At 39.9% G+C, this 27818-nt stretch overlaps 1 protein-coding gene across 8 annotated transcripts in view; it reads right to left on the reverse strand.

The window, feature by feature from the left end:
* parga (poly (ADP-ribose) glycohydrolase a) overlaps nucleotides 1–27818 on the reverse strand; it is a 184984-nt gene that overhangs the window by 99802 nt on the left and 57364 nt on the right. For all 8 annotated transcript variants that reach the window (XM_041176258.1, XM_041176254.1, XM_041176255.1 and 5 more), the window contains one exon: nucleotides 8030–8122. In XM_041176258.1, the coding sequence (XP_041032192.1) occupies nucleotides 8030–8122 (93 nt within the window). The remainder of the gene's footprint in view (nucleotides 1–8029; nucleotides 8123–27818) is intronic.

Consider the following 27818-nt stretch of genomic DNA (forward strand, 5'->3'; position numbering starts at 1 on the left):
GATCTCAGTCAGAAAGCTGGTTAGATGTAGAGCACCAACATTTCATACACACACCTGATTAAAATTCAACTAATGGTGGTGGGAGAAACAGAGAAAGATTTTAGGATTACCAGGACTCAGGCAAACAAATGATTTTCTCATACATTTCCACAATAAAATTAATGGTCTATTGAATGAGCCCTAGTTAATAGTTATTAGCCTGAAAGTTCCTACATTATCTTGTGGGTGCTGGCAATATCCAAACCTATGTAAACTTCCCTTCATCTCCAAGTAGTACAGGAGGGAATGAAAAAAGTTAATAGGGAAGCAAAAAGAGGTTATGAGAAAAGATTAGGAGGCAACATTAAATTGAACCCTAAGACATAAACATAAATAATGCCAGCAGTTAGGTAAGGAAAAAGTTGAGCCTATTAAGGACCCAAAGGGAAATCTCATGTAGAGGCAAAGATCATGACAAATTACTAAATGAGGTCTTCGCAGATCTTTACGAAGGAAGCAAATGATGTGAAGGTTATCTGAAAATCAATGTAATCTGCAACACTCTCTTCAATACTGCATTGGAGTGTCAGCCTGGATACGGGCTCATTAACTCTGGTATATAGTTCAACCCGCAATCTTCCGACCAAGAAACATGAATTCCCACCAACTAAGCACAGCTACTAGTTAGATACAGACTTCCCAAGAAGGGGGAAAAGAACACCAAAAATTCTTATACTAAACCATGGTGCAGTAAGCCCCATTGTGTGAAGCTCAGGCGTGGTTCTCAGGTGAGGACATCCTAACATTGGACCATTTTGCTTGCCAAGGTTGAATCTATTTGAAAACTGTTAAAGAGCAAAGCCACAAGGAGTCTGGAATAAGCTGAAGTCAGAAATGATTGTGCTTGTTCTGGGATGGAGTTCAGAACAGGTCACATGGTGCCCTTCATTTCTCCAATTCACCTTAAATTAAAAAGACAGTCCTAAGACATAACAATCTTATAAACTTTGTATTTGAAACAACTCATTAATGTCCACATAATGTCCTTGGCCATCACCAACAGATTCCAATCAGGTCTGAATAATTAGCAGCATCTTTACTAATCCACATTTAGTCATTCAATTTTCTGTCTTATTAAACTGCACAAGCATGAAGAAACCACTGCAGCGGCTCCTGGTGCCTCAAATCTGGATTCTGCCACTTATCTCAGAAACAGCTTCACAATCATGCTGAATAAAAACAGCCCTTAATGAATAAACTGGCCACCAAAATGATGAAAGCTAACCTGGCATGACTCCATTTCAAAAACTTATGGGGTGAGAAACAGGGATTGTTTACGCCCATTTTATGTGCAATTAAAGTACCCAGAGTGTTCCAAAATAGCAACAGTGGCATGCATGCACACTTGTAGGGCGAATCACATCAGACATCATATCGGTGTGAGCATTAGGTAACAGAACAAAGCGTGAGACATCCGAGCTTCAGTAAAGACGTCCAAAGTAAAATCTGCCACCTGTTACAATCATAAATGCAACCTCACAGCAGGGCATGGACAGCATTGCCAATGGCTGTGAAGATGACTATGGCAATTAACTTTTATGCACCTGGCTCCTTGCAGGCTGTAGCTGGAGATATTTGCAACATCTTGCCGTCCACTGTTGAGCAAGGGAGATCCCTGAGGTTCTCTATTGGATGAGAGCTAACTACGTTTTATTGCCTCTTTCCTGAGAGAAGAGGTGAAGCATGCATGTGACTTCTTTAGGATTACAGGCTTCACCATGGTGCAAGGCCCCAATAATTGCATGTACATCGCTTTGTGGGGGCTGCATGTCTGCTCTGCCTATACTGAAACAGAAATACATTCGACTCCCTCAATGTCTGGCTAGTGTGCGACGACACACACCAAATAATGCAGGCCAATACCTAGTATCCTCGAACCAGTCATGGTGCCTTCATTCTGAGGCAGTTTGCTGTGTCCTTTGCATTTGGGCCACCACAGCAAACCAAAGGATGGCAACTGGGCAAAGACATGGCTGATGACTTGGGTGCAGCGCAATCAACGGGCGTGAGTTAATCGCACTTCGCAATCCATATCCTAGTTTTTGAAGAAGGGTCATATGGATTCAAAACGTTAACTCTGTTTCTGTCTCCATCGATGCTGCCAGACATGATGAATTTTTCCAGAATTTTCTGCTGTTATTTGATTTCCAGCATCTGCAGTATTTTGCTTTTATCTCCTTTTGTGAGGGGTGAATGGCAGGGGCATAAAATTTAGCTCCACGCAGTTTTATTTTACTCTTCCATGGGATGTGACCATCACTGACAAGGCCAGCATTTATTACTCATCCCTAACTGCCCTCAAGGAGGTCATCTGAGCTGCTTAATTGAACTGCTGAAATCCGTCTGGTGTAGGTACATCCAGAGTGCTGTTTGGAAGGGAGTTCCAGGTTTTTGACCCAATGTCAGTGAAGGACCTGCAATATAGGTCTAATTTCACGATGGTGTACAGGTTGGTGAGGAGCTTGCAGGTGATGACGTCCCATGTGTTTGCTGCTCTTGTTCTTGGAATGTGATGTCCAAGGAGGCTTGGTAATTTGCTGCAGTGCATCTTGCATGTGGTACACACTGATGCCATTGTGTACTGGTGGTGGATGGGGTGCCAAGCAAGCAGGCTGTTTTATCCTGGGTGGTGTCGAGCTTCTTGAGTGTGTTGGAGCTGCACTCATCCAGGAAAGTGGAGGCTTTTCCATCACACTCCAGGCTGGTACCTTGTAGTAGTAGATGGTAGGTAGGCTTTGGGAGTCAGGTGGTGAGTTACATGCCACAGAATTCCAAGCCTCTGACCTGCTCTTGTAGCCAAAGTATTTATATGTTTATAAAAACAAAAAACTGCGGATGCTGGAAATCCAAAACAAAAACAGAATTACCTGGAAAAGCTCAGCAGGTCTGGCAGCATCGGCGGAGAAGAAAAGAGTTAACGTTTCGAGTCCTCATGACCCTTCGAGAGAACCTATTTATATGGTTAGTCCAGTTAAGTTTCTGGTTAATGGTAACTCCCAAGATGTTGATAGGATTCAGCGACGGCAATGTTCTTGAAGGTCATGGGGAAATGGTGCTTGCCTGGTACTTAGGTGGCACAAACGTTACTTGCCACTTATCATCCCAAGACTGAATGTTGACCAGACCTTGCTGCATTTAAACATGGACAGCTTCAATGTCTGAGGGATCTCGAAAGGTACTGAACACTATGCAATCATCAGCGAACACCTCAACTTCTCACTTTATGATGGAAGGAAGGTCATTAGTGAATATAGTTTGGCCTAGGACACTACCTGGAGGAACTTCTGCAGCGATGTCCTGGGACAGAGGTGATTGGCCTCCAACAACCGTGGCCATCTTCCTTTGTACTATGTATTACTGAAACCAGAGGTGAGTTTTCTTCCCGATTCCCATTGGGCTTCAGTTGTGATAGGGGTCTGCTGATGTCAAATCACCCTGTCAAATGCCGTCTCCACCTTGCCTCTTGGATTCAGCTCTATTGTTCATGTTTGGGCCAATGCTATAATGAGGTCAGGATCTAAGTGGCCCTGGCAGAGCCCTAACTCAGTATTGGTGAGCAGGTTATTGCTATGTAAGTGTTGCTTGACAGCACTGTTGATAACACCTTCCATCACTTCGCTTATGATCGAGGGTAGACTGATGGGGCAGTAATTGGTCAGGTTGGATTTGTCCTGCTTTTGTGGACAGTGCATAACTGGGCAATTTTCCACATTGTTGGGTAAACGCCAGTGCTGTAGCTGTACAGCTTGGCAAGGGATGCAGCTAATTCTATAGCACAAGTGTTCATTAATACTACTGGGATGATGTCAGGGTCCATAGCCTTTCATGCATCTAGTGCTTTCAAACTTTTCCATTTCATGTTAAGTGAATTGAATTGGCTGAAGACTGGCATCCGTGATATTGGGGACCTCAGGAGGAGGCAGGGATGGCTATTCATTCAGTTTTTCTGGCTGATAAAGGTTGCAAATGCTTCAGTCTTCCCTTTTACACTGATGTGCTGAGCTCCCCCATATTGAGGATGAGGATATCTGTGGAGCCTCCCCCTCTGGTTAATTATTTAATCATAGACCACCATTTATGACTGATGTGGCAGGACTACAGAGCCTTGATTTGACCCATTGGTTGTGGGATCGTTTAGCTCTGTCTATTGCATGCAGTTTAGCATGCATGTAATTCTCTATTGTAGCTTCATTTTTAAGTAGGCTGGGTCCTACTCCTGGCATGTTTTTCTGCACTCCTCATTGAGCCAGACCACCACTCTTTGACAGCAGTTTAAAGCACATCAATGGATAATGATGGATCTTCTTGACTCAGTGAGATCAACAGAACGTCTTGAGAGAGAAATGGAATGTCATGCTGAGACGGTTGGTAATCTGAGACACTGGGAAATATGATTGAAGCAGAGCAGAGCCAGCTTTACCATGCACTTAATCTACGATATCCAGATGCAGAGTTCTGAAAGTGGAAAATCATTGCATTCCTAGGATTGCGCACAAAACGTTCACCGCTTTCAAAAATAAAATTATATTTAAAAGCTTTGCCTTTCTATTTGACTTGCTTCAGTTGCAGATTAGTTGAAAACCATTTCATTGGTGCATGTCATTTCTTGTCAAGTGTTTGAAATGTGATGAGGTGCTATATAAACACAAGTCTCTATCCCTTTGTAGCTAACTGCTTATCGAATAGTTCTACCTGTACTCCTACACCTACTCCTGTTTCTTATATCAATAATAATTGACATTTATTTTTGTTCCTCTTGCTGGCAATGATGCATTTGACAAATACCACTTTACGTATTGAATGTAAATTTTATCCATAAAATTGTCTCACAAAATGCTAACCACACAAAGTCAATACAGACAACCCACAATCAACCCAAGGCATTTAGAGAAATTAATTTAAAGCAATTTTATAAAGGAAAGCACTGTTCAGTATTTCCTCTTTTTATCTTCCCCACGTATGACTTGAAAAAGAAAGATATCTCACTAGGAGCAAGGTTCAGTTTTAACCAACATTCCCACCTGGGCTCCCCAATGTCGAGACCCCCCTCAAGAGACAAAAGATGCATCAGGCCAGTTGCAGCTACTGATTTACAACTGATGGTCTCAAAGAATGCAGATAGTCATCCAGAAATGAAAAGGTCAACAATCTTGAGTGGACATCAATTCTCCAAGATAGCAGCAGTCAAGTGTGGCTGTATACTGATCTGAAACTGGTTTAGGAAATCAATGCTCACTCTAGGTCAGCACCAAAGAAAGCAGAACAGTGCTCTCAAATTGTTCAATAATACAGCTTTTCACATGGGACAAATCTTCCTGACACAGTATGTCAGTCTGGATATCCTAGCAGAATTAAACATTTAGCTGACCTGGTAGCGCTGATTTAAAAAAACAATGTTTGGAAAGGTAAACAGAAAGAAAATTTTAAGAAGATGGACAGATCAAATCTAGTCAAACAAAGGAAATGACTATTGAATCATTGCCTTGATTCAATGCGATCATTAGGTAATTATCACATTACTTAACTTTTTATCATGGTACAACCAATCGATTTAAGCATCACCTCAAATATACTGTGAAAGTACTTTTCTTCTGACAAGGTGTTATTCTCCTTCATGCTGCTATTTCCATTCGTAATGCTCAACTTTACAAAATGTGATAATTTTGCATAAAAACATGTGACTTAAAACTTAATGTCTACACCTAATATTATGTTCTATGTAGCATTCTTGGAGGCTCCATGTTGTTATATTCTACTTAAATTTAGCATAGAACCAGTTAGCTTGACTAACTGTTGCCATTAATTGAAACGCAATTTTACCACAAAGGTAACCTGCATTATAATCTATTTAATTGAATACAGAAACCAAACAGTTAATTTGTCAAATAAATAGAAAAGTAATTTTAATTAAAGAAAGGAGGAAATACTTTAATTTATAAAACATTTATATCGCATTCTCAGGTGTTCCAAAGCACTTTGTAGCCAAAGCATTACTTTTGAGTCATATTTATGTTGGCAGGCATGTCAGCCAATTTCTGAATCGTGAATGTCCAGTGAATCTGTGGTTGAAAGAAAAATGCTGTTCATGCATTAGGAAAACATTTTGTTCTTCTTTGAATAGCACAATGAGCTCTCTTTCTATCCAAGTGAACAAGCAGGCTGGACTTTGGTTTAATGTCTCATCTGAAAGACAGTAGCTTCCACGATGGCTGTTCTCCCACTGAAATGGCAGTCAAGTTTGCAGCGGTGCTTGAATCCCCAGCTCTCTGATTCACTGATAGCAACTAATAACTTCAATAACATTCAAGATGTAGAACACTCCAATATTGCCATGCCAAATTAAGTTGCTGGAATGCAAAACATTTGCTGGTACATCAGAAATGTATATATATTTGCATGATCTGTGTCAACTATTTTCCCTGATGATTCATATAAATCACTGATCAGTTAAACAGATCGTTTTGGTGGGACTTTTTTAGTGCTCATTATATGCTGGGCAAAGGTCCACTCCATTTTAAACATTCATCGTGAGCACTAAGTATTCCCAGTTCATGCAGATGAAAGCTCCCTTTCATCTGTCTCGAGCAATATGCCTCAACCCCAAGTAGAGTTGATCAGTTGAAATGTAACAGTGGTTTCAGGAGTCGGGTGCCAATCTTTGGGATCGGTTTGTTGTTTAAATGTGCTATACCCGATATACATATCGCCTAGACCTCCATCCAAATTAATATCTCCCTGAAGATTACTCCCACCTTTGAGAAAAACTGAAAAAAAAAAATTGTTTACCATCCCAAAAGCTTCTTTCGCTTTCAATAGCCACGCTGTCTCATGGTGTGCTCTGCTATTTTTAATTTTACTATTCTTAATTAAAAATGACAATGCAGCAATTTTTTTTAATTCTTTCAAGGGATGTGGGTGTCACTGGCTAAGCAAGCATTTATTACCCATCCCTAATTGCCTTGAGAAGATGGTGGTGAGCTGTCTTCATGAACTGCTGCAGTCCATGTGGTGTAGGTACACCCACAGTACTGTCAGGGAGGGAGTTCCAGGATTTTGTTAGGGAGGGAGTTCTAGGATTTTGACCCAGTGACAGGATGGTGAGAGGGTTGGAGGGGAACTTACAGTGGTGGTGTTTCCATGTGCCTGCTGCTCTTGTCCTTCTAGATAGTACTGGTCATGAGTGGGAAGGTATTGTCTAAGGAGCCTTGGCGAGTTCCTGCAGTGCAACTTGTAGATGGTACACACTGCTGTCACTGTGAGTCGGTGGTGGAGGGAGTGAACATTTGTGGATGGGGTGCCAATCAATTGGGCTGCTTTGTCCTGGATGGTGTCAAGCTTCTTGAGCGTTGTTGGAACTGCACTCTCCAGGCAAGTGGAGGGTATTCCATCACACTCCTGACCTGTGCCTTGTAGATGGTGGACAGGCTTTGGGGAGTCAGAAGGTGAGTTCCTGCCATAGAATTCCTAGTCTCTGACCTGCTCTTGCAGCCACAGTATTTATACAGCTAATCCAGTTCAATTTTTGGTCAATGGCAACCCCCAGGATGTTGTTAGAGGGGGATTCAACAATGGTAATGCCATTGAATGTCAAAGGGCAATGGTTAGATTCTCTCTTGTTGCAGATGGTCATTGCTTGGCACTTGTGCGGTGCAAATGTTACTTGCCACTTGTCAGCCCAACCCTGAATGTTGTCCAGGTCCTGCTACATTTGGACATGGACTGCTTCAGTATATGAAGAGTTCTGGCCTTATGATGGAAGGAAAGTCATTGATGAAGCAGCTGATGATAGTTGGGCCTGAGGAACTCCTGCAGTCATGTCCTGGAACTGAGATGATTGATCTCCAACAACCACAACCATCTTCAGCTGCTTTGTTAACAAAAAATATAACCCAGGCCCAACAGCCTGGCCCCCTTATTACTTTCAGTTTATAGAAGTTTGCCCAGCCTTCAAGAAATGAAACTTCAAGCCTCGCTGAGTTTTGTTACCTACCTGGGTACAAAGAGTTGGCAATTGGAGAGCCAGTTCGGCCATTTCAGGCAAAAGGGACTGCAGAAGGTGCTGTGTTTCAACATCATTTAAATCCTAACAAAAAAATAAAGAAATTAAGTTGTTGCAACAATTGAAACCATGTCCTATACAGCAGTACTGCAATGTCCTGGGGCAAAAAGATGATAAAGACATTTTTTAAATTAAAAGCACATATGTATTCATCATGCAGTACATTATTTTCTAATAAATATTAATAAAATTATTGCCATGGAATTTCATTAATACATGACTTATTTGCAGTGTTAAAGGATTTCATACTTTAAACTGTAGATAAAATAATAAAAACCCTATTGTTAAGATTATTTAACTATTAGTGAGGTCTACTAATGGTCCACTTTGGTTCCAAATAATTTTTCAACCTTAAAATCACAACTTTTGGCAGTCATTTCTAAATTGTTGTTTTGAAATGTGTGAAATTACACAAGTAACAGCAGTTTACTTGGCACCATACCAGTGTGAAATAACATACATGTCTAGTATCCCTGAGCAGTCATTTTCTTTGCTCAACTAAGTGTCTAGCAAGCATGAAAGAAAATCAATTACATTATTTCAGAGTCCTCAACCAAGCTATGGAGAAATTTGCTGAGATACAATTTTGGTTGCCCACTATCAGGTGCAGACTGTCTTCACTATCAAACGCAGATTGGCAGACCCAATGCTTTGGGTTGTGTGCTGTGGTTACTGTTGAGGTTTTAGCAGCTAAACCCATGACTGCAAGCACAAAGCATTAGTAAGTTTCTTGATATTTATCCATGCAGGAATTATATTCAAGGCTTAATCGTGAATATAGGCACAACATTTCTTATGCTGCACTTCCAGGTAATACGTTCCGGCAATCTTCATCTCAAATTTAGCTATTCAAAAGGCATGTGCATCTGACATGGTGGAATGATTTCCACTTGGCAGTTTGCAACACACCAAGCATCTCAATGTTCAAGTCCAGAGCTGAAAACCAGACAAACATCACCAACTGCTTGTTCTGGGTCTGCATATGTGGCACGAGGGCAAAGAACAAGTAGCGGAATTAAATTAGTAAATAACAATAAAGCCTATTCAGCAGAAATCAGGGAAACTGGCAGGAAAAAAGATGAATGAAGCAAATGGAGTTAGGATAGAATGGAGGCAAGAGTTTTTTTTGGACTGAATGCTCTGATCAAATAGCAAGACCATTAAGATCCTTGTTCACATAGTGGCTCAAGTTATCTCCACATTGTATCTACCAGCTTAAAATCAATAATACTTAACAGAAATGCAAGCTGTACACCAGTATTGCATCATGTACTCACTTTGCAATGGACTGTGGTGGATGAGGGAGTAGGGGCAAGTTGCAGATTTGTGCCAACAAATGTTAACATAGGCCCAAATACAGCTTATCTATTGCAAATCTGACCTGCTTGAGAAGTGCTCACAAAACTGGAGCTCTTTCTTAATAGAAGAAGTTGGGAAGGAATGTACATAGTTTGTTTTCAGAGTCTTCTAACAGTCAAATTCAAAGATCAACTTCATGCAAGCTGTATGAGGCAATAATGAGGTGCCCTTAGTTACTCCAATACTAGTTCATACCAGCAATTCTGTTTACTGTACTTCAGGTACCAAAGCACTGCAAACCTTGCATGGCACAGGCACCAAAGTTGAAATTTAAAGTTCTCAAGTGGGATAACCAACAAGATGTGTTGCTTTTTCCTTCCATTATATTTGAAGAGTTAAAATGCACATCTTCAGCATATTTTCATTGAGGATGTCCCATTTCATCTTGATTTCTGTTTGCTTACAAAAAGGACAGAAATATTCCAGATCAATAAAGCTTCCATTTATATAACGTCTTTAACACTGAAAATGTCCCAAGGCACTTTACAGGGAACATAGATAAAAATATAAATAAAAGGAGCACACATTGGGCTATGGTGGGACAGTCAGGGTGACTATTGACAGTTTGTTTGGAAAAAATGTTTTTAAAACTGGAAAGAGAAGTGGAGAATATGGGATGGGCTTTCAACAAGTCAGATTGTGGTGAATGAAATGTGTAATGCATTGTTGGGAAAGTAAGGGTGTACAGAAGGATTGAAGAAAGATGGGGAAATGTCTGGAGGGCTTGTAGATAAAGACAAGAATTTCAAATTCATTGATGGGCAAGGAACAAATGTAGTTCAGTGAGGATTGGATTGCGGGTGAGGAACACTTAGATCACAGGAGAATACCAAGTTCTGAACAGTCTGGAACTTATGGCATGGAAAACTGATGAGGAAAACATTAGAGAAATCGAGTTTAGAGGAGGTCACCTGGCAGAAGTAGGGGATAGGCCTGGTGATAGATTAAGTGTGGGGCTTTGAGTACATCTCTACGGTGCACAGCTGCTAAGGTTTTACATGGCCTGGTTCAGCTCAAAGGAGTGGCTGGGTGAAGCGATTAAATCAGAGAGAGAGTGGCGTCGATGATGGGGGCTGAAAGCTGTGATTTCTCTCTTGCCCATGACAGCACTTGGTAGTTTAGGGATCTAGGGATATCATCAACATGGTTGATGGTTTGCAATGTCAGCTGTGTTACAGTTGGTAGAACACTCGCCTCTGAATCATAAGGTTTCAAGTTCAAGAACCCACTCCAGGGCTTGAGCACAAAAATCAAGGCTAATGCTCTAGTGCAGTACTGATGAAGTGTTGGCACTGTTGGAGGTGGTGTCTTTCAGATGAAACATTAAACCAAGGCCCCATCTGCCTGCTTGGGTCAAAGATTCCATGGCACTACTTCAAAGAAGGGCACTGAGTTATTTCTGGTGTCCTGGCCAATATTCCACCCTCAATATGCATCCGATCATTATAATATTGCCGCTTATGCTGAGCGCAAACTGGCTGCAATATTTCTTACATTACAACAATGACGGCCCATCAGAAAGTACTTCATTGGTTGTAAGGTGCTTGGAGACATCTGGTTGTAGTGAAAAGCATTATATAAATGCAAGTCTTTTTTTTTGGTGACTCATAGCTGTGGATGCTACCATTAAAGAAAGCATACAGATGAAAAGCAGAGGGTGTCGATAATAAATCCTTGGGATGTACCCAGGGAATTTTGAAGCAACTAAAAGACAATGTGACTTCAGTTCTCTATCACCAAATCTATATTTTCTTGCATACAAGTTGTATTACAAGTACACAAACAAAAATCATATAAAGGCCAGAGCCAAAACACCCAGTAAACCATCTTCAACAATACTGACACAATTAGGAAACTGGATAGCTACCACTCTTCATGCTTGGAATCTGCTCACTGTGACATCAGTGCACAGTGTAGCCACAATACACGGTGCTTTTAATCACCTCTGTGCTGTTATGAAGTGGCTCTAAGGGAATAATAATGTATTTTCACAAAGTTAGTGGAGCTAACAAAAATTATCGGAAGCAGCAATACAAAAGCAAAATACTGTGGATGCTCGAAATCAGAAGTAACAACCCAGGTTACTCTCACGCTATTTGCAGCATTTGTTTCAGGGGGACAGGTGAATAATTGGAACCAATTTGCAAATTCTTAAAAGCAAGACGGTGTAAGCAAATGGAGACCCAAATGGGGAGAGAAAAAAATCCCGAAAATAAAGAATAAAAGCTTATTTTCCTCAGACTAGACCAAAACTTGTCAAAATAAATTGTCATATTATTTATTCATTCCAATACTACCATATTTTCCCCAGTGATTTCACTTAATATCTTGTCACTTTTCAACTATTAGTATCTGACAATCCTAAAACTAAAGAAACAGAGTTTTGGGCAGCCACAGCTATGCTAACATAATATTTGACCGTAGCTCACCTATTTCTCAATACTCCTGTCAACTCCTGAGAAATGCCATGTGCAAAAAGGCAATCAGCCTTCAGCTTGTGGCCAAAAGATATAGGCTGTCATTGGCTAACAATTTGTGCAGGGCTTAATTTCTGGTGCCTGTCAGCAGCTTCTATACGCTGCACGACACATAACTATCCTGAATAATTATTAATCCTCTGAATACTAAATTTCTCTTCTGCTTTACAGGTGTGACACTCAAAGTATGATAATGGCAATAGGCTCATCAATATAAAGCTCACTCTGAATATTAAACAAAGTTTGATCACGCAGAATGCATATTTCTAGTAGTATTCAAACGGCAAAAGACAGCATCTTTTTGTATAGTCTAAACTGAAAGATGTTCAATATAATATTTGAAACAGAATCATTACAAATCTGCTTCAGTGTTGTGGAGATGTTATCTCTTTTTAAAGAATACGCAAAACTAGTAGAAAAGCCTCGCAGTACAAAGTTCTGGCAAATAGTAATATTTGGGTTACTGCCAAAGAATAAGGAAAGTGGCCATCGATGTATTAAAGCTGAAACAAAGATATTCAGAGCTCTGCCCTGCACAAGTATTGATTTACAGAGATATTGACTAGGATGTGTCAGAGTAATCAATCATTTAGTAATTTCATCATGGCTGGCTCGCAGGATGTTGATTAAATGGAGGCAAAGAAGAAATGCAAATGGCTTGATTTAGTTGGAGGATGGCAACTTCCGGGGCAGACAGCCTTGACTAGCAATTTAGTAAAGTGAACATTTATATTGCCACAAAGAGGCTTGACTAAATACTGTCATAACTAATGACTGCTTGTCACTATAAAACTGTTCTAGTGTGGGTAATGAATGAGTACCCCTGACTGGACTAGATGAGAAGGCGCTGAGGCAGCAGGCTTAGCATGTTTAAATCAAACCTCGACAACGCATCAAATCAAGTAAACCAAGACCTGTCACATGACCACAGACATTTCCATACATCACAAAGGAGAAGCAGCAATCAAGTAAAAAGGCAGTTTTAATACCCATGTGTACACAAAGGTACAGATTTACAGTATTTTATTTATCCAGGCCGATAAACCAACATGGTTGATTTACTTTGACAGACCCCGACAATGGAATGAATGCAGCTCTTTGAATTGTTAAGTTCTACATATTTCAAGTCAAATTTATAATCAAGTATGCCTAAGTAAATGTTATTCCAAAGAAGCAGCTCCACTGAAAATAAGCTTATCCATCAGTTTTTGACCCTCAGTTCATCTTATGGACTGCAGATCGACATATGAATTTTAGCTGAGCTACTTTCCTTTTGCTGAGAAGCAAAGCTGACAAGCATGTTAAAAAAAAGTCATCATTCATCTTTCTCTACTGGGAGCTGAAACCATCACTAAAGAGACAGCATTTCTTTGTTACAACTCCCCAGGTTGTTCTGTACTTCAATGTCATCAAAACTGAGACCAACACTAAACACCTTTCTCAAAAGGAGAGAAAAAAGGAAACTATTAAATTCTGTTTACTAGCTTATACACTTAATGCTTTCAAGAACTTACTGACCATAATTTGACAGATGTTTGCGCAAAGAATACTTCTGAAGTTGAACATAAATTTATTTTTCAACATCAAGCAATTTGGTGCAAGTTCCTAACAATTATGACCTCTTCTGCACATCACGTGCAGACTTAAGATTAATTCTTATTTGTCATAAGAAAAGTTCACCTGAAGTAAGGCTGACAACTTGCATTACTAGATTTTAGCCATACTAAGGAGAATAAATGGAATAAAGCTGGCAGAGAAGCTTTTTTTCCCCCGTGTTTGAAGATTTGCTCAGCAAATACCATACAGTAGAGCGTATTCAAACATGTACTTACAAAGTATAAGGTGATTATGAAAGAAGTTTTTTTTTCTGTGTACCAGGTGCAGCAAAATCATAATTCAGTATTATAATTTCACTACATCTACTACATATAGGAAATATTGCTCCACTGTTGCAGTGCTACTGAATGTTAGGGTGAAACATATTCCCCATAGGCTGGAAATTTTAATGGCACAGTACAGCCAGTTGGGCAGGATTTCCCTTGATAAAGCAAATAATAGAAATTAATAGCGCTGAGGGAAATTATTTGGTTCATTGTGTCTGTGCCAGCCAAAAAACAGCTATCTCACTTTCAGGAGCTCTGTTCATAGGGTTCTAAGTTATGGCACTTCAAGTGCATATTCAATATCTTTTAGATACCATGAGGGTTTCTGCCTCTACCAACCTTTCAGGCAGTAATTTTTAGAGCCCCACCACCTTCAGGCAAGAAAACTTTGCCTCAACTTCCCCAATAGTCCTCAAGTACAGTAACTCATGCTTACACACTAAAGTACAAAACAATTCATAATTCAAGAAATTCAAAATCAATAAATGTGTCAAAAAAGGCCAATAAGTACGAGTTTATCTATTTTGAAAAATATGAAAATCAGTGTTGTACTTCTTTAAACACAAAAAAAGTCGTATGATGCAAAATTAATTTGTTGCAGAATTCCTTCCATAAGAAACTAACTTTTCCTTTGTTTTACATGCGGTTTGACTTTTGAAACTAGCACAAAGAAAGACTGGTGATTCAAAATAATATGTATTTTTACGAATCTGCAACTTAGCTTTTTATTTTTCCATTTCTACACATACTTGCTATTCCTGAAAGCTCACTTTAAAAAATTATAATGGGTACTGCTCCTTGCATCATGCCTCTGAGTCGGCTTTGATGCCGAGTGCCTGTGGTGTCTGGCAGCGTAGCATGCATTGCCTGGAAATTCAAGTTTGTAGGTCACCGAGGAGACACAGCTGGAGTTTACTTAGCTTTCCTACATTTAGAATGGCAAATGTCATTGATAACAAAAGGAAAAAATCTTGACAAAACAGAAATTTTTACATGCATTCTCTCTCTTAACATGAGATTGTGTCTATTTCACCATGAAGCCACCATGTGAGGCTGAACCTGACAGTTTTCAACTTCAAGCTGACCTTCCAAACCCATATCATCTCTATTGCGAAGAACACCTATTTTCACTGCATAAGATCACCTGCCCCAATCCTCGCCTCCTCTGCCACTGAAATCCTCATGTTACCGTCAGACTTGATTATCCTTGGACTCGAAATGGTAGCTTTGTTTCTCTTTCCACAGATGCTGCCACACCTGCTGAGATTTTCTAGCATTTTCTGTTTTTATTTCAGATTCCCAGCAAGTGCAGCATTTTTGCTTTTATATCATTAATTATTCTCTCTCCTGGTTGGCTTCCCATATCTCATCCTCCCTAAATTTCAGCTCATCCAAAAATTTGTTGCTTGTATTCAATCGTACATCATGTTTTGCTCACCCATCATCTCTGACCTTGCTGACCTATATTGATGTCTAGTAACAACACAAATTTAAAGTTCTCATCCTCATGTAAGTTCTCATCTCCGTAACTACTTCTTTACTGTCCCCACCATGCAGCACTGCTACCCATGCCCCCTTTCCCCACCCGAGCAGAAGCTCCACACTCCATTGAATCTTGGCCTTTTGTTCATCAGCCTTTCCCTTTGTTCCACCATTGGAAGCCTGCCTTCAGGCTCTGAGGTCTTACGTGCTGGAATTCCCTCACTTTCTACTTCCAACTTTGCTTTTAAGATCCATTTTAAAATCCATGTCCAAAAAAGCTTGTGGTTACCCCTCAGATGCTGCCAGCTTTGCCTTATCCAATTTTTCTTAAGTCTCTCAAGCATCTTGGGACTTTTATCTACACTAAAAGTTGTAGATAAATAGGAGTTATTGTTGTTGAAGCCTCACTCTCTCTCTCAAAGGTCCCTTTTGGGATGTCTTGTGTCTCTTTCTATGTGTTCCACTGTGTGTGTCCCATATGCTTTCTCTCGCTTATGTTTGTATTAAGCTCTGAAAGCTTCAAAAATCATCTCGTCCCACCATAGGGATGGGATCACTTTGCAAACCTGAAACTTCAATAAGATTAAGATAAGGCAAATTATAGATCAAAAGATCACTGCTGTTTCCATCCAGGGAATACTGGAGTCAGAAGGCTGTGAATTCAACATCTCTCCAGGATAGTCATTTTCCAGGGGGCCAGCAAAATAATTTGAAAATGTTTAGCCGGCAGGGTCAGCCTTAGAGGTGGGAAGCACGGATGATCACCAAGGGCACATGGCTGCAGGGAGCATCATGGTCAAGATTAATCAAATAAATGGCAACCAGAGGCAGGCTTGAAGTGAGTCGGGAGGCGGGAGAGGAGTGTGGTTGACCCACGTGTAGCAGAGTGGGTTGGCCTTCTTACCAAGGAGGGGAGTGGGCATTGAGAAGCGCTGAGCAGCTCGAAGGTCACCAGGTAGACCCAGAGTTACCAAGGTTGGTGATGGGTGCTAAGTGAATTTAGCCTTGCTCAAAAGAGGAAAGTACATTTTAAATATTTAAATACTATATAGCGAAACTCAAATACTCATTTTGTTAAATGCATTATCAAAACGCTCTTTACATATCAGTTACACATCACTTGCACTTTCATATCATGATTATATGGTGTTATAATTTAACGCTGCTGCCCGTGTCTTAACTCGCACAAAATCCCGTTTCCCTATCATCCCGATGCTCGCTGACCTACATTAGCAAATGGTAAAGCAACATGTTGATTTTAAAATTCTCATCCCTATTTTGAAATCCCTCCATGGATGCATCCTTTGCTATCTGTAATCTCCTCCAGTCCTACAACTCTCCAAGATATCCGTGGTCCTCTAATTTTAGCCTCTCGAGCATCCAGATTTTAACTGCTCCACCATTGGTGGCCATGCCTTCAGTAATCTCAGCCCCACACTCTGTAGTGCCCTCCCCACATCTCTCTGCCTCCCCACCTAACTTTGTTCCTTTAGGGCCCTCCTTAAAACCAACCACTTTGACAAGCTTTTAGTCATTCAGCCTAATATCCCCTAACACACAATCAGAAAATGCTGGAAAAACTCAGCAGGTCTGACAGCACCTGTGGAGAGAGAAACAGAATTGATGCTTCAAGACCGTATGACCCTTCTTCAAAGCTACAGAGAAAGTAGAAGCACATTTTTACTTATCTGTAGCTCTGAAGCAGGGTCATATGAACTTGAAACATCGACTTTGTTTCTCTATCCACAGATGCTGTCAGACCTGCTGAATTTTTACAGCATTTTCTATTTTTGTTTCGGATTTCCAGCATCCGCAGTATTTTGCTTTTATCCCACTATCCCCTAAAGTGGCTCGGTGTCATGCTCTGTTCTATAATGCTCCTGTGAAGTGCCTTGGGAAGTTTTGTTCTGGTTATAAATACAAGTTGTTGCTTGTTTGTACTGCTGTTGTGGGAGGGGGGCTTCTGTAATTTCTAATCCACTCGAAAAGGGGCTCTTCAACCAAAAAAATTGAGAACTATTGCTCTACAATAACATAAATTTTAAAGCACCTTTAACATACAAAAAATATTCTGGGGCTTCACAGAGATATGGTGCGATACAGATGCAAACCACAAGCGATTGCTGGCCAAAGGCATTGTCAACAGCTCTGACAATCTACTGGTCTTAAGGAGTCTTAAAGGAGAAGAAAGTGACAGATGTCATGAAGCTATTAATGTAAATAAAATTTTGGAAAATATTTTCCTTTTGAAGTAGAGGTTTGTCTGCAGGTTTATCTTAATTGGATTAAAGCCAGCTTTGATGGGTACTAGTTTTAATATGGAAGGGAGATAGCATGCATTTACATTTTTTTTTAATAGAGCATTCAAGAAGTGGGGTGAAAACTGACACCTTTCTAGCAGGTACTAAGCCATATGCTCATTTTACTGACAAAATTGGTACTATGAAAGGGGTTTCATTGTTAAAAGGTGAAGTTCAAAGAGGTTGTTGATATAATGAGAATTTGAATTCAATCAGTGGTGGTAGGTATAACTTCAATAGTTTTCGGGTGTGCAGGTAGAGGCAATGTAAGATCAAAAGGCAGTTCCAAGCCTCCAACTGGCTCCACAGTGGAAAAAATCTCATTTTGAATTGGAAGGTGAAAATGTTTTGCCTGGTGTTTTGGTTAAGTCTATGGGAGATTAGTTTGGGAATTTGTTAAAAGTTATGATAGACCAGTAGATTGTCAGAGCTGTTGACAATTTTTAGCCATGTGTACATATATTTTAACCTATGTAAATTAATAAAATGTTTCAATTAGTTAATGTAAAACCTCAAGAACTAGTGGTATGATTCCTGAGTTTAGAGTTGCATCTCAACATAACACTTAAAATTATTTGTTATGACAGTTGTTTAAAGTTTCCCTCTGGGATTTTTAAAAATTACTCTGCTTTACCAAATGCATTGGTCATAACACAGAAGTGGAGAGGTTTCGAGAGGGAGTTGCAAAGAATGGGACTGAGGCAACAAAATACAGGGCTGTCAAAAGATGGAGTGAAGCAAAATGCGCACGAGGGGGCTGGAATGGAGAGTTCGAGAGAGACTGAAAGGCTGGTGGAGATCCCAGATTTACATCCTGGCATAGTCTTTCCTTATCAGAGAATCTGTTGGGTGTCACTTTGAACAGAATTAGGGCTTGGCCGTGATGCTTTAAAGATCAAATTGGGGGGAACTATTTCTGCTGCGCAAGGTCAACACTGAGATTGGTCCTTTCAATCACTTATGTGCTGGAAACCAGGCTTTGTTTACTAACACAAATTAGATTTTATTCATTAATGAGCAGATCTTTAAAAGGCAGAATCAGGTGCAATACGGTTAACAAGATAGTGCAATTCTTATTACAGCTAGTTGGCATTTAGATGAACTGTCAATTTCAACACCCCTCAGACCTTCTTCACCTCCAGGCTCAACCCTGACAGGCCCAGCATGAAATAATTAACTGCATCCTCCCTTGTTTTATTTACTTAGAGTAACAAACTCAACTGCGTTTGCAAGATGTCCTGTCAACCTTGTCCCTCAATTATTCTGATATTTTCTGATTAGAAGCTGTAGGAGTCTGTAAAATGATAGCTGAACAAAAGTGCAGCCATGATTTTTACATTTAATTATACCCACCAAACTATGCAGTTATAAATGTAAGCTATAAAGGATCCAGTTTTTGCATCATAACCACAACTAGACTTCATTTCACAAAATATAATGGCAAAAACATGACATGACGTTAAAACATCCCATTAAAACACTGCCATTTTCATCCTAAACACGCTTGACATTTTTTATTTGTGAACTTTTTTCCCGAAATCCAAAGAAAATACATGAAATATAATTAAACACTAATGCAAAAGTACAGCAGCAGATGCTAGAAATCTGAAATAATAAACAGAAAATTCTAGAAACACTCAGCAGGTCTGACAAGCTCTGTGGAGAATTTTATTTTAACTTAAAGTTTTAGAGCCGGAAAAAAATGTCAAAAAACATTCCAAATTCATTGTTTTTCTCAAAATTCACTATTGAATTCTGCATAATCATTGTTTGTATTAAATATTATCCAATCATTTTGAATTCCAGTTCAATAGGTGTCAAGTAGCTTTACATAATATATATGGCTACTAATGTAGAGGAGGAATTATTCTCAATAGGGTTAGTGGCAAGGAGAGACCCTTGGTGGGTGGGGGGGGGGTCTGCCCCAGGTATCTGACTTTTCAAGCTGTTCAGTAATATAGTGGGTGGTATTGCTAGTAATATGAAAACATTTGCTGATGATACAGTGGTCTGGTGATAAATGTAAGAGGAATTGAATTGGGAATGATTAAGCGAATGAGCTAAGGAGTCATGGATAGATTTTAACTTAATTAATTGCAAGCTTATGTACGCGGAACAAAACCCAGGATTGAAGGAATGTTGGTAATGACCAAACCAGAATGTTGCAGGATTGAGGGGAAAATATATAATGATAGTATTCCCACATAATGCCATTCTTTTCCATCTCAAAGGTAGAAGAATGGCTGGTGAGTTGTTCCAGTGCATCCTTTAGATCATTCATATTGCAGCCATAGTGCGATTATAGTAGAGGAGTAGATATTAAGTTAAGTAACAGGAATATCTATAAAGGGACGGCTTTCCCCTGGACAATGTTGAACTTCTTTAGCATTGTTGCAGCTGTACCCACCAAGCAAGTGATGAGTACTCTGCCACACAGTGACTTGAGCCTTCTAGATAGTAGAGAGGCTATGAGGGGTCATGAGTTGAGCCACTAATCACAAAGTCTCCCCAGCCTTTTCTCTGTTCTTGTAGTCATGGTGTTGATATTCTGGGCAAAATCGACCCCATGGATAGTGTTAATGAGATGGATTCAGAGATGGTGTGCTGTTGCAAGTCAGGAGTAGATGACTGGGCATTTTCTTGTTGAAGATGGTATTTGCTTGGCACTTACGTTTTGTGAATGCTACCTGCCACTTGTCAGGGCAAACTCTCTGCTGTTCAAACCTAGCTGTAGCCTGGTATGGGCTGCCGCATTATCAGAGCACTTCTGAATGGAACTGAATATTATAAACAAACAAATTCTGCAAACAGCTCCACTTTCAACCTTATAAGAGGTCACTTTTGGAGCAGCAGGAGGTGGTTGGCCAAAGATGTTGACCTGTGAATATCCTGCAGCAAAGTCCTAAGGCTGCAATAATAAACCTTCAGTAATGATGACCATTGTCCTGTACATAATAGTTCTGATGGAAGGTCATTGACCTGAAACCTTAACTCTATTTCTCCCTCCACAGATGCTGACTGGCTTGTTGACTATTTTCAGCAGCTGCAATATTTTGCTTTTGGATTGCCATCTTCCTATGCATCAGGTATGGAAGAATCTTCTCGCTGACCTCCGTTTTGGTGGAGCTTTTTAGTGCTACACTTGATCCTTTATTGGTATGCGTCAAGGGAGTATTCTACTATGAATTACAACAAGTTATTGTAAATATGAATTAATCATTGGTGAGGTTACATTTGCAATGGTGAGACATTTTAGGCAACTTGCCTTCAAAAGGACTTTGACACAAAGAGGATTCAGAGAAGAGTAACAGTGCAATTATGGAACTAGTACATCAAGCTATGAAGAGAGATTCATGGAGAAAAAAAGATTCATGGAAGAACTGATTCAGATCTTTGAATTGTTCATAAGGATAGTTACTTTGGCAGCAATCGGGCTAATGAATTTTAAAATCTTCACGTTCTCAGATTTAAAAGTAACAGTTATGCAAATAATTTCAACCTAAGCTGGTATCGCTGCACCATACAGCATCTTCAGAATAATAAGCTGATCGTTATCATCATTGAATTCAGAATAAGCCCAAGTTAAAGAGGATGATGATGGTGTAATTCAATCAATTAGAAATGTAGATGATTGAATGAAAGATTAAGAAAATATTAAGATTATCTCAATTTACTTTAATGGGAGGAAATGAAGAGAAGAAATTAGGGAGCAATTGTGCAGAATCAGTTGTCATAAGAATACATATGTCAAGTACAGATCAAGATAAGAGCATAGGCTGTGAATGGAACAGACTTAATTGGGTCGAATGGCATTATGTCAATCCATGATATTCCAACACCCTGATCATACTGTCATTTAGTCCATAATTAACAAAATAGGAGTTTAATTAGAATATCTTACCACTAAGTCACTGAATACAAAGAGAGAAGAAAAAAAAAGCTGAGCTTGTCCTAAGCATCAGCTATTGCTTTCTGTTACTGTAGTAGCTCCGACCTAATAATTGCAGCTGAGCATTCTGTCACATCAATATTGCTAACTTACAGAATACTGAAAGGCCTGGATCGAGTGGACGTGGGGAAGATATTTCCATTAGTAGGAGAGACTAGGACCTGACGGCACAGCCTCAGAGTAAAGGGAAGACCTTTTAGAACAGAGATGAGGAGAAACTTCTTTAGCCAGAGAATGGTGAATCTATGGAATTCATTGCCACAGAAGGCTGTGGAGGCCAGGTCATTGAGTGTATTTAAGACCGAGATAGATTGATCCCCTTACCAATCAAGAACCTAAGGTTACAGGGAGATGGTGGGAGAATGGGGTTGAGAAACTTATCAGCCATGATTGAATGGCAGAGCAGACTCGATCGGCCGAATGGCCTAATTTCTGCTCCTATGTCTTCATGGTCTTGCTAAATAAAAAACTGACGAAGAATAACTGAATAATCTTCCAACCAAATTATGATGTCATCCACTGAATAAAATGGAATCATATGCCTCTGTTTGTAATTATACTGCAATTGCTAGTTTCATACCAGTATTTGTGAAGCACAATATGCAACTGGCAAACTGGACTATGCCTTGCCATGGGTCACACAGGTGCCAGTGAGAAAGAAGCAAGGCACATAGCTATTCAGATGGTGATTTTTTAATGTTACAGCAGTGGTCCATAGAATGACTGGGATTTCTGAAATGCATCTTTGCATTGGCCTACAATTATACAAGCATGAACTGAAACTGATGGGAAGTACCTCCCAGAAAGTGCCTTTCTGTAGTGATGTGATTTTCACATTTCTCCAACATCCAAAGTTGTCTTGAACATTTGCACCTGTGGCAGTATAAATGCCTCCATATACCACTGACAATGGAAATAAAATCACAACCAAAATAAAACAACAGCCACTTAGTATACACACTGTTCTCCACTACCATCCAACTGAAGAACAACGATAACAACAAGGGCTAAAACATTCTACAGTTAAAACTCATGGCAGAAGAAAACCTGTAACACCTCAAAACTTCACTGCACTGCTAATTTATTAGCCAATGAACTCAGACCTATTCATCAAATGGAATACTGCACAAGAACTCAAATATGTTTACTGCATGAATCACAAGGTATTTACAGCAAAGGAAGCCATTTGGCCCAACTTGTCCATGTTTCTCTTTGTGCTCCACCTGACCTCCTACCGATCTTCATCTTCATATCATCAGACCCAGCACAAAGGAAGATGGTTTTGGTTGTTGGAGGTCAAGCATCTCAGTTCCAGGACATTGCTGCAGGAGTTCCTGAGGGTAGTGTCCTCGGCCCAACCAACTTCATCTGTTTCATCAATGGCTTTCCTTCCATCATAAGGTCAGAAGTGGGGATGTTCGCTGATGGCTGCACAATATTCAGCAACATTCGCAACTTCTCTGATGCTGAAGCAGTCTATGTCCAAATGCACCGAGAATGGACAATATCCAGGCTTGGGCTGACAAGTGGCAAATAACATTTGTGCCACACAAGTGCCAGACAATGACCATCTCCAACAAGAGAGAACCTAACCATCACCCCTTGACATTCAATGGCATTACCATTTGCTGAATTCCCATTATCAACATCCTGGGGGTTACCACTGACCAGACACTGAACTGGACTAGCAATATAAATACCATGGCTACAACAGCAGGTCAGAGGCTAGGAATCCTGTAGCAAGTAACTTACCTCTTGACTCCTCAAAGCCTGTCCAACATCTACAAGGTACAAGTCAAGAGTGTGATGGAACACTCCCCACTTGCCTGATGAGTACAGCTCCAACAACATTCGGGATCCAGGACAAAGCAGCCCACTTTTTTGGTACTCCTTCCACAAACATTCACTCCCTCCATCAATGATGCACAGTGGCAGCAGTGTGTACCACCTACAAGATGCACTGCAGAACTCACCAAGGCTCCTTAGACAGCACCTTCCAAACCCACAACCACTACCATCTAGAAGGACAAGGGCAGCGGACAAATGGGGACTACACCACCTGCAAGTTCCCCACCAAGCCACTCACCATTCTGACTTGGAAATATATCACCGTTCCTTCACTGTCACTGGGCCAAACTCCTGGAACTCCCTCCCTAACAGCACTGTGGGTGTACCTACAGAACATCGACTGTAGTGGTTCAAGAAAGCATCTCACCATCACCTTCTCGAGGACAATTAGGGATGGGCAATAAATTCTGGCCTAGCGAGCAACACTCCCATGAATGAACTAAAAAAAATCTACCTGCATCAATATATTTACCTATTCCATTCTTCCTCATTTGCTTTTCTAACTTCCCCTTGAATACATTTATTCTATTCACCTCAACTGCTCCAGGAGTAGCGAGTTGCACATTCTAACCACTCTGAATTAGGAGGTTTCTCCTGTATTTCCTATTGGATTTATTAGTGACTATCATCCTTACGACCTGCAGTTGTTATCTGCCCCTACATGGGAACATCTTCCCTACATTTATTTATCAAATACTTTCATTATTTTGGATCATCTAGCAGAGCATACTTTAGTCTTCTCCTTTCTCAAGAAACTAGCCCCAGCAAAATGAGTCACATATAATTTTATTGCCCATTGAAATACACTTTGTAAACCAATGCTTTTGCAGCAGCTTTGCATTATCAAATATTCCAGTTTTTCTAACACTTCAAAGTATGCCATAATAACCAGCAGAGGGTAATTTCTTTTCCATTCATAACTAAAACTTACTGACAATGAATTTGGCCCTGAAACTTGCTCAATGCCAACAGGAACAAAGTTTATACCACTGCCCACCCATCCATAATTAGCCACAACTCACGAGGGGCTGTTGCCATCTCTCACTGCAATTCTGCATGCAGCTGTCATTCCTCCCTCTGTTCAGTTTCTCATGTTGGCCACCCAAACAGTCCTTCCCTAGCCTGTTCTGTTCTTTCCTGATGCTTCACCTCCTGTTATCAGCAGCACTAGACTCTCACCCCACCTTTTACAGTGGTCATACTTTCTCAATTTCCACTTCTTCACTTCAGCTAAAAGCCCTTGAGAAACCAGGATACCAATTTTCCTGCAGACAAATTCGTTGGTTCTTCTCTGTCCAGCTGATTCTAAGGACCCTGCAGTGCCACATTTCAAAAGCTGTAATCTCCTTCTCATCAGCCTTATTTAGGGTCCAGCTCTCACACCCATACAGCACAATTCTCCACACCAGGGACTTTGCAACATTCCCCCCCCTCACCCCTCCCACAAATGCAGTCCAATGTTAGATGGACACAGGAATTAATTTACGAAAACTTTATTTGTACCTCCTCACAATCAGTTCAGATCACTATCTGCAAGAAGATTAACAAGCCACTCTCCATCTTTCCATGATAAAGAAAGAAACTACATTTACCTAGCATCTTATCAGGTCTTCAGGATGTCTCAAAGTGCCTGGCCATTCAAACAGATGATCCACCATTGCCTTCTCAGAGCAGCTGGGGATGGGCAGTAAATGCAGCTTTCCCAATGTTGCCTACAGTCCTAGGACAAATATATTTTTAAAAGGTATTTGGTCTTAAGTCTAGGGTAATTATAGAATGGTGTGAAGAAGTCTTATTATTTTTATATGCCTCTGAAGAAGTTATTAAGTACTAAAGAAGTGAATTTGGCTTGAATCCCATGAAGCTGCAAATCTCATTACATCTCACTAACATTAAAACTTTTAATCACCAATAGAGAAAGACAAGAGCAGTAATGGGAGGCACTGATTGTGATTTACTGTGATTCTGTAGATGTAGCAGATCTTACAGAAATAATGATAGCAGGTCTGGAGAAATAAACATGATTGCAGAAAAGGGCAGCAATCAATGAAAATGCATTGTTGAAAGTAAGGGCTAATTTTATGCTGGATAGCAGGCAATCTCTGTGGGAAAAGAAATGGAATACAGAGAACCGCACCAAAGTCACTGGGCTGCTGTGAAGTCTTGTGGCCTAGGAACGTAAAGCAAGGAAATCTTGGTGCAGCACTGAGCTGTACACACCAGTGAAGTCCCAGACATAATCCCTATGTGTCGAGCTTCCAGATTCAACCTCCAATACTCCAGTATCCACTTGTGTCTATGTTCTAGCCACCACTGTGGTTTAATTGTGTTATCTCATGCAGTTAAACACTGGCACATCCTCTCTCAGCTTCCACATGTCTAGTGGTGCAGGATTGCTTCTGTTCTTGGGCCTGAGCCTGCTCAGGACCTCACCTCTTTGAATTCTTATGTTTTTGCTCTTTTTGAGAGAGACAAGCAACAAGAACTTGGCCAAAGTGCCATGCTCCAATTTGGTTTAAGTCAAATTCTAAGGAGTCTGTCAAGGAACTGAGCTCCATTTTGCTTTGAGGACCACCAAGTATGCAAATGGAAGCTATTGAGGGTATATTTATTTTGGAAAGCCCCAACCAGTTGCCTAGCTATTTTAATTATTCACATCAATGTTTTGCTTACTTAATGCCCACTAAAGATCTCAATGTTAAGAGGCAATTTATAAAAACTGAACAGGGGACTCTTTCCATTTGTGTTGCCTTTAGTGCCTAAAATCAGTCATTACTGGTAAATGAATATAGGATTACTGCTGTCTGCGTTAAAATATACATGGATAGCTCAAAGTGTATTTTTTTTTAAAGCAAAGATTAAGCACAATGTCACTTCTTCTATCATTTTAGTTGGTGCGTTATAACTCAAAAGTTAATGAACGATTCATGGAAATCTATTGATAAGGCAAGGTTTTAAACTATTACTTCCCAATGATTCCATTATCTCAAAGCCCTCTGTACCAAAAATCTACTTCAGTCCAAGCAGGTTTTAGATAACAAGAATGTTTACTCCAGTGTCACTCTCAGCACATCAAATGACTATCCAAGCCAGAATCAAAAACAGTGACTCCTTCAATGACGTATGTACAGTTTACTGCAAGTCAAAACAGGGGACATTAAAACAGAAAATAATTATTATAGCAGCACCAGGATCTGAACAGCATCTTACCACATCAAAATATCTTAAAATGCTTCATAAAGAATTATTGTTAAAGTTTACTAACTTGTGTATTAACTGTGCAGCTACTGCAAGTCATTCCACATTCAGCAATGAGGCAAAAAGTCATTTTCTTCAATTTTGGTAACTTTATTTGAGGAAATGTAGTCAAAAAGCTCAACATCCTTTTTCAAATATTACAACGAGACTGAATTACCACTTAAAAAAGCAGCCAGATCCCAATTTGATTCTTAAATGATCAGCATCTCTCTCAGATCGCACAAGAATGTCAGATGAATTAACGTGCACAATTCCTGATAAGGGGCTCAAAGTGTCAATATTCTGACTGCCAAAAATGCCAGGAAATGTGCCAGATGGAATTTATTTATGTGGGAAATAGACTGCCTAAAACTTAGTGAATTTTAAACTTTATGCCCATTATTTACAAATATTTTGACATTTATTTTCTGAACATCATTCATATGCATTGTCAAATGAAATTAATCAATTATGTAAAGGTTACTCACTGACATCAGTGACTACACTTCAAAAGCAATTCACTGGCAGTTCTGAAGCACTTTGAGACATCCTGAGGACTGAAAGATCCTATATAAATGCATGTTCTTGCTTTTTTAAGTCAATAATATGCAAAATGATTTAACAGTGCCATCTGCTGGCAGGTATAAAAGCTACTCTGAATTACAACAGGAACAATCCAATAAAGCCTATAAATAACAAATCTTCCAGACTTTTATTACTCATACTGCTTGTTTGAATTAGGTCCTAGAAATTTCAGAACAAAGGTTGCTAACTAATGAATCAAACGACAAACAATTTTAAATCAGATAAAGCTAGTTTATCATGTAACAAAATCCGTATGCATACAGCAAGTTTACTGAATTGACATTAAAATAACCAAATATAACCTGCAATAATCAAGGTCTGAAGAAAAACTTTACTCATTGCCCATGCCTACCACATGAAGAATTCTCCAGCCCCTATTTAAAATAGATGTAAAGTGTACTGCTGAAAAACAGAGACATGCCATCAAAGCTTTTTGTCTTGCACTCATTAGGACATACACAAGACTGCCAAATTTCAAAGGGGGCAACAAATTACACTGCATGATAAGGGTGCTGATTGGTTGGCAAATCGACTCTGATTAGTCAATTAGCCAGGGAGAATGCACCAGGGAACGATTGGCTCCCGCACTTCTTTGAATTA

This window comes from Carcharodon carcharias, chromosome 28 (genome assembly GCF_017639515.1).
Source record: "Carcharodon carcharias isolate sCarCar2 chromosome 28, sCarCar2.pri, whole genome shotgun sequence".
NCBI classification, from domain to species: Eukaryota; Metazoa; Chordata; class Chondrichthyes; order Lamniformes; family Lamnidae; genus Carcharodon; species Carcharodon carcharias.